Genomic DNA, 7,803 nt, shown 5'->3' with positions numbered 1-7,803 from the left:
TCAAAGTGGTTTTGCTTGGTATGTATATTTTTTGCTGCGTTCAAAACATTCTGTAGAGATTTTTTTTTTTTTTTTTAAAGTACTCCTTCATTTCATTGCAGGGATCTTTTACACCTTCATATGCCACTACAACGGCACATCCAACAAAAGCTTTTGAAAGCGAATTGAGGTTACATGAAGAGCTCTTTTTTTTTTTTGAAACTAAAGCGAAAAGGGATAGATACGGAATGGCCTAACAGTAGTATAGCTTAAGCCACTTTCCGTTGATGGGATCGGTTAGGGTACCTTCTTTGACTGAAACCAAGCAATAGTAGCCACTGTTGTAAGCTTCTTTGATCAAGAAAGGCCCCTCCCATTGTGGTGCAAACTTAGAAGGTCCAGATACTTGTCTTCTCACGTGTTCAGAGACCCTGAGTACCAAATCTCCCTGCTTGAAGCTTTGTGATTTGACTGTTCTGTTGTAGGCTTGAGCAACTGTCTGGTGGTAAAGCGCCATTTTCTTCTCAGCTACTGCTCTTTTTTCCTCTAAAGCTTCCAGATCCATCCAACGCCAGTTCGAGCATGATTCTGCATCCCACTCTAGGTCGTTAACAGCTAAGACTCTAGCAGTGGGTACGGCGATTTCAACTGGTGAGATTGCATCAGATCCGTACACAAGTGAGTAAGGAGAGAAGCCTGTGGTAGTCCTCGGGGAGGTGCGGTAAGCCCATAGTGTATCAGGCAGGTGCAGGCTCCAGCCTCCTTCATACTCGTACACCATCTTGCTTAGAATTCTCAAAAGAGTCTTGTTGGTGGCTTCAGCTTGACCATTTCCTTGCGGGTAATAAGGCGTGGAGCGCCGATGCTTGATACCATAGCCAGTAAGAGTTGAGTTCACCTGCTTGTTGACAAAAGGAGTACCATTGTCTGTGAAGATCTTGTAGGGGATTCCGAACCTGCATACAATGTGTTCCCTGATGAAGTTTGAAATTGCGGCTCCCGTGGCTTTTCGAAGGGGAACTGCCTCAACCCATTTTGTGAAGTATTCTGTGGCAGTGACGATCCATATGTAACCGTCGGAAGGTGGGTGGATAGTCCCAATCAAATCAAGCCCCCAAGTATGGAAGGGCCAAGGGGTGCGCATATCTTGCAATAGCGTGGGAGGCTTGTGGCTTAGATTGGCATGGATTTGGCATGTGTGACACTTCTTTACCAGATTGTGTGCATCGTTCTTCATCGTAGGCCAATAGTATCCTGAGCTAAGAAGCTGCCGGTAAAGTCTTTTCCTCCCTTGGTGTTCTCCACATTCTCCGGCGTGTATTTCTTGCATAACTTCTTGCGCATCTGGTTCTCCCAGGCACTTTAGTGGCTCTCCATTAAATCCTTTGCGGTACAGAACTGATCCATCTATGAAATACCGCTTTGCTGTTCTCTTTAGCTTGCCAGCGTCCTTGGTATTGGTTGGCATTGACCCATCGATGAAAAACGCTAGATATGGAGCCCTCCAATCTTCTGCAAATGAGATTGTGAATGCCTCATCCACTGAGGGCATTGTGGAACATTTTGGGCAGCTGGCTTGAACTTCACTGGCTTGTTTCTTCATTTCTGGCCAGTAATAGCCTTTGCGCTGTAGGCGACGGTACAAGCTAATTATTGGGTCTAAACCACAAGAGATGTCGTGCACTTCCAACAGTCGCTTTTGTGCTTCAGCCTTTCCTATGCATCGGGCTAAGATGCCACTAGGGAGACGTCTGTACAGTTCTCCTAAGATGACGACATATTCTTTCAATTTCTTGATGCTGCCTTCCTTTCTCAGTGAGACCAGTTCTTCCTGGATACAAGTCCTCCAATCACCTTCTTCCGGCACCTCTTCTAGAGACATCGCTTCGACCGTGGGCATGTCTTTTCTTATTACTGCGATATTAGGTTGTTCCTTGGTGAAAGACAGCTTTGATCCGAGCGTGGCTAAGGCATTGGCATACCTATTAGTGATTCCAGGGATATGTTCCAGCGCAATTTGCTCAAAGGCACCCATTAGTTTTTCAGCGGTTGTTCGATATGGGGCCAAGGTCATCTCCTTCACTGCAAAGTCACCTTGCAACTGGCTTAGTACCAAATTTGAATCCCCAATGATCTTGATTCTTCTTACACCCATTTCTTTAGCTGTGGATAAGCCTGTGATGAAAGCTTCATACTCTGCCACATTGTTTGTGCATGGGAAGTTGAGTTTGAAGGAAAGAGCTGTAGTTTGTCCTTCAGGATCAATGAGCACCACCCCTGCTCCTCCTCCATTACTTGTAGAAGATCCATCAAAGTACATAGTCCAAGGTTCTTCTTCTATAGCAGCTCCAACCACTTCCGGCAGCTCTCTGGGAACTTCTTTGGAAAGAGAGGTTTCTTCGATTTCAGGAAACAGAGCTAACATATCGATCACAGCTTGCCCCTTGATAGCCGAGGGAGTTATACATGTGATGTCAAACTCAGACAATTGTAACAGCCAGCGTGCCAATCGACCAGATAAAGCAGGTCTGGTAAGTAAATACCTTACTGGGTCAGACTTCACCATGAGCTGCAGCTTGTGAGCAAGGAAATAATGGCGTAATCGTTGTGCGGCATAAACAAGAGCAAGGCATAGTCGCTCAGTCTTTGGATAGCGCATTTCGGCTCCTCTTAATTGTCTGCTCACATAATAAATTGGGCTTTCTTCTCCATTATTGTTATCTTGAGCAAGCAAAGCACCTACAGCACTGTTTGTTGATGCCAAATAGAGCTTAAGTGGAAGTCCTGGGGTAGGCGCCTTCATGGTTGACAGCTTAACGATCAGTTGTTGCACTTGTCTGTACGCAACTTGACATTCTTTGCTCCACACAAACTGCTTGCCTTTCTTTAGTAAAGGAGTGAAAATGCCTGTCACAGCTGCTAGACCAGGAATGAAGCGTCGGATGTATGACAACCTTCCCATGAAGCTCTTCAATTCCTTTTGATTCTTCGGTGGCATGAGGGAACTTATGACTCTGGTCTTTTCTGAGTCAACATTGATGCCACGTTGGTGTACTTGGAATCCCAAGAATTTGCCAGATGAAACGCCAAACGCACATTTCCTGGGATTCATCTTCAGACCATATAGTCGACACCTTTCCAGCACCTTCCTCAAGATCTCCCAATGGCCTTCCCTGGATTTGGATTTCACCACAAGGTCATCTACATAGTCTTCTACTTCCTTCCCCATCATATCATGAAACACAGCTGTCATAGCTCGTTGGTAAGTAGCTCCGGCATTTTTCAGACCAAACGGCATAACAGTATAATAGAAATTCCCATATGGTGTTCGGAAAGCTGTTTTTTCGGCGTCCCGAGGAGACATCTTGATCTGATTATATCCACTGAATCCATCCATGAAGGACAACAGGCCTTGCCCAGAAGTCGAGTCGATCAAAATGTCCATGTTGGGAAGTGGAAATTCATCTTTTGGACAAGCTTTGTTGAGGTCTCGAAAATCAACACATATCCTTATTTGGCTTGTCTTCTTTTTCTTTACAGGAACTATATTTGCCAACCAAGTAGGATGTTTGATAGGCCGGATGAATCCAGCGGCCATGAGCTTCTCCACCTCTATTTTAATTTGCACTTCTACATCAGGGTGAAAGTTTCTTCTTGGCTGCACAACTGGTTTAGTTCCTGGCACAATGTTCAAAGTATGGCACACTAGGCTTGGATCCAAACCGGGCATTTCTTCATAACTCCAAGCAAATACATCCTTGAACTCCTTCAACAAACTAACGAGATTCTCTTTTTCTTCTGTTGTCAGGTGAACACTGACGGGGATTGGTTTTTGAACAGAAGGGTCTTCGCTTAAGTTGATTGTTTCCAGCTGTTCTGCTACTGCCGTGGAACCATCTTGCATACATTTAGGCGCCGGCATAAGTTCCTGAAAAGTAGAGTGAGTGGGCGCATGCATAATGTTGCAGACTTGTCTCATAACTCCTCCATACTCGGGGCTTTCCCACAAAGTGTGGTCAGGCCCCCAAACCCGTCATAAACGGTACACAGTGCGCCCATTCGGCAGTGTAACTTTTGAGCATTGCGGTTGGGCATAAGCGTGATTGTTGACTTCAATGTGCCTTTTTCTCTCTTGTTCAATAATCATCATGAGCTCTGTATTGCTAAGGTCACGTATCTCAGCCCATGAAGGTAGATATGTTCCGAAGGCTTTGGACGGGTTGCTTCCGGTGTCTCCGCATTCTGTGTAAAATTCTGCTTCTGAATAATGGGCTTCATTCTGATTAAATGGTGCTTGATTTCCTGGTATGCGGATTGGTCTCAACCCAATCCTTCCTTTTACACATTGATGATAGGTGGAAACTACAAGCTTGTGTTTATTGAGCCACGGCCTCCCGAGTAAAGCGTGGTAAGCGACGTCTATATCCAACACATGAAATTTGGTCAAGGATCGAATGGGCCCCACCTTCAAATCCACTTGTATATATCCGATTGTAACTTCGCTTTTGTTGTCTGAGACTTCACAACTTTTGACAGAGGAATTTTAGCCGCCGTAAGCACCGCAAGAGGCATGATGTTGACAGAAGAACCGGTGTCTACCAAAGCCCTTCTTATGAACACATCGTTGATTTGGCCTTCCAAGTAGAGTGGCCTCCTATGATCTGGATATGGGACCTCCATGTCTTCATCAGTAAAGACGATGGCATTGTTATTTTCCAAGAATGCTCCCTGGGTGGTGAAGCAATGAGAGCCATACTCCTCAGAGATATTCATTAGAGCTATAGCAGCTGCTTCCCTCGCATGTGGTCCATAACCCAGTTGGTCGAAAAGTGACTTGAATTTTGGATTTCTTTGCAGAACTTGTGAGGCAATAGGCCCTTGCTTTACAGCCAGGTATCGCTCCATTATTTTTGCTTCAGCCTCTGTAAGATCATGGAATGTTACGGCGGCAGTTTCTTGATGTTTGTTCTGACTTGAAGAAGCCCCCGAGTCTTCCTGTATGCTTAGAGAGAAAACCTCAGAGCTTGATTTGGTTTCCCATTCGTCAGCAAACGGCCATGGAGTATCGTAGCTCAAGGATTTCGAGTATTTGCGCCAGTAAGCTTTGTCCATATTCCCGCATAGCTCCCAGATAGCTTCCGGCGGCTTGGGATCATTTCTCCAGGGGTGGCATAGTTCATCATCATCCATCAGATCATCAAAGCATGTGATTACAGCAACTACCTCCTTCCCTCTGCGCTTCGGTAAAGGGTCCTCATCAATAGCTTGATTCTTGGCCGGTAGTTCCAGAGTTCCGTCATGTATCTTGGCATGCAAGATTTTTCTTAGAGTCTGGCAAGCAGTGGTCGGATGACCTACAAATTGGTGATAGCGGCAGTACCTTGGGTCATTTTTCTCTTCTCTAGTAGGTACCTTGTAAGGTCTTGGTAGTTTGATGGCACCATCTGCAAACATGGTATCTAAAATAGCATGAAATTCTTCATCTTTGCACGGCAGTGGCGGATACGTTTCTCTATCCCTTCGTTTGCGTGGGTTAGAGTCGTTTGACAATTTGTCTTCTACGACCAAAGTTTGTTGAGCTTCCTTCTTCTCGTTTCTCCAGGTCCTTTGTCCAGGAGCTGGTTTGACAGACATGCTTGTTTTTCTTACTGCCTCTAAAAGCCTGGAGAACTGGTTAATGCCAATGTTCTCAAGATACACTCTATATTCTGCCACAATGTTGCTAATGCAAATTTCAACAAGCGACTCCTCGTCCTTCTCATCATAACAATCAAGAGCTAAGTCTCGGAATCGGCGCACAAAGTCTACAGGATTTTCCCCGTGCTTTTGGCGGGTGTTGTTGAGCTGAGTTGTGGTAACTCTTTCTTCATGTTGGAAATACTTCTTGCAAAATTTACTTGCCATGTCGTCCCACGACCGGATGGAGCCTGGTGCCAGTGTGGTATACCAAGTGTATGCACGGTCAGTGAGACTTTTTGAAAATTCTCGGAGCCGCATATTGTGATCTCCTGCATGTGGCCCCAAAGCGTCAATGAAACGACTTACGTGTTCCTTTGGGCTTCCTTTCCTTCCATCGAAAAGAACAAAGCTTGGGGTTTCATAGCCTTTAGGATAAGGCTGCTGAAGCAAGCTTGCTGGATACGGTGGTTGAGGAACATATTTCCAATCTTCTTGGCTACGGTTCAATTCTTTTTCCAGCATAGCAATAACATCTTCCTGGGTAACAAAAGATGGCCCTTTCTGCTCAGGACTTTTTCCGGCGGCAGCTGACTCTTCATGTGGTGGTGTTTTTTCTGGTCGTTCTTCATCTTTGCCATTCTGTTTTGAGACATGGTCTTTCAGCTCCCTGATCGTATCTGCCATTTCTCTCTGGGATTGTCCCATTGCATGGACGGCTGCAATGAGGTCTGAAAGCGTGAAGTCTCCTTCACTTGCTCGTATTTCTTCTTTATGGGTGCCATTCTGTCTTGATGATGAGTCACCATGGTCTGTCCCGTCTTGGGAAGCCACGTTGTTGCTCCTGGTCTTCTTCTTTGGAGGCATTGGTGAGAGTATTGGACTGATTCCCCAGTGAAGTCGCCAATTTATGTGGGGGCTTATTTTGTTCTTGCAGTTATTTGTGGGCTTGGACCGCTACAGAGAGAAAGTACCCCCTTTCTGAGTTCAAGAATCAGACCCCAAAACACTCCGAAAGAAAGTACTTAAGGGATGCTCTGGTTTCTTCTCACCAAATTGATAATGATCGTTGTGAATTGAGATTTTGGCTTGGCTTGAGTGGCTTGTGGCGTGGGAGCTAAGTCTCTATGAGTTTAGCGAGAGAGTCTGCCTGGGTTGAAATGGGGTTTTGGCTTAAGGCTCTCTTACAGCTTGGAATGGCTTTTTGGTTTATGGAAAACAAAGAAAGTAGGTGATGGTTTCTGGAAGAAATGGGAGAATGGCTTTTGGGGGGAAAAGGACGAAGTTTCTGAAAAAGGGAGGGGGATGGCTTCTGGGATAAGCTCTAGTGTTTCCGGCAGTCAGATTATGGCTTGTTTGTAACTTTTCTTCTTTCCAGCCGTGAGATTGTTGCCCTGACTGGTTGGTATGTTCTCCCTTTTATAGACCTTGGAATGCATCTCTCTATGCGCGCATGCTGTTCCGGTACCAAGATGGTCGCACATGCTCCTCGGCTATGCACTCTTGTCTCCTAGTTGAGATGACGAGGCTCCTTCCTTCTATGCAATGCCGGGTGGTTGGTTTTTGGGAGAAAAGATAAGGTTTTGGTGTCGGTTGGTTTTGTGTCGTATGGGAGAGGTGCTGTATACATGGGTATGATTGGTTTAATGTCGTATGGGAGAGGTGCTGTGTATATGGGTAGGTGTTGGGTGCTGGTGAAGTGACAGATTCATCTCTCTGCTTGCCCAATTAGTGGGTTCAAGAAAATGGGCTTGGATTTTGGGCTCCCAAGCAGCCCAAAATCTGCATAATTTTGAACCTTTAATGGGCCTCATGGATCCTTGTAACCATCCACACCACAACCCGCTCAGCAAGCCCCGGGCACGAATGTGGCTTGGGCCCACTTAAGCTTTGTCGGGTAATTCGACAGTGAGAGAGAGTTGCTTGTCTTTTGTGTGTCAGTTGTATGCTTGTGCACGAATGTGGCTTTGGCCTGTTTAAAATTCTTAATGAATTAAATGGGCTTGAGTAAAATGGTGAATTTCATATGTCTACTGTGACCTCTCACGTGCCAAATTGTAATATCTTCCAGTATGGCATGTTTGTTTTAGATAGACTTCTCTACAGTAAGTCAAAGCATTGGGCTTGAGATGAGATTGGGCTTCCCTT

General features: G+C 45.5%; 1 protein-coding gene across 1 annotated transcript; it reads right to left on the bottom strand.

Annotated features, from left to right (window-relative positions):
* Nucleotides 1-232: 232 nt before the first annotated feature.
* Nucleotides 233-3,901, bottom strand: LOC110767920 (uncharacterized). The gene has a single exon (XM_021971584.2). It carries the CDS (start codon nt 3,899-3,901, stop codon nt 233-235), a length of 3,669 nt encoding a protein of 1,222 aa, XP_021827276.2.
* Between the last annotated feature and the right edge of the window lie 3,902 nt (nt 3,902-7,803).

This window comes from Prunus avium, chromosome 7 (genome assembly GCF_965620075.1).
Source record: "Prunus avium chromosome 7, drPruAviu1.hap1.1, whole genome shotgun sequence".
In the NCBI taxonomy this organism is placed as follows: domain Eukaryota; kingdom Viridiplantae; phylum Streptophyta; class Magnoliopsida; order Rosales; family Rosaceae; genus Prunus; species Prunus avium.
Note: the sequence above shows the minus strand (reverse complement) of the source record. Positions and strands in the feature narration are given on the sequence as shown.

Bases quoted from the DNA above. Each gene is read 5' to 3' on its own strand.
- LOC110767920 (XM_021971584.2), bottom strand. From the start codon at position 3,901: ATGCCGGCGCCTAAATGTATGCAAGATGGTTCCACGGCAGTAGCAGAA.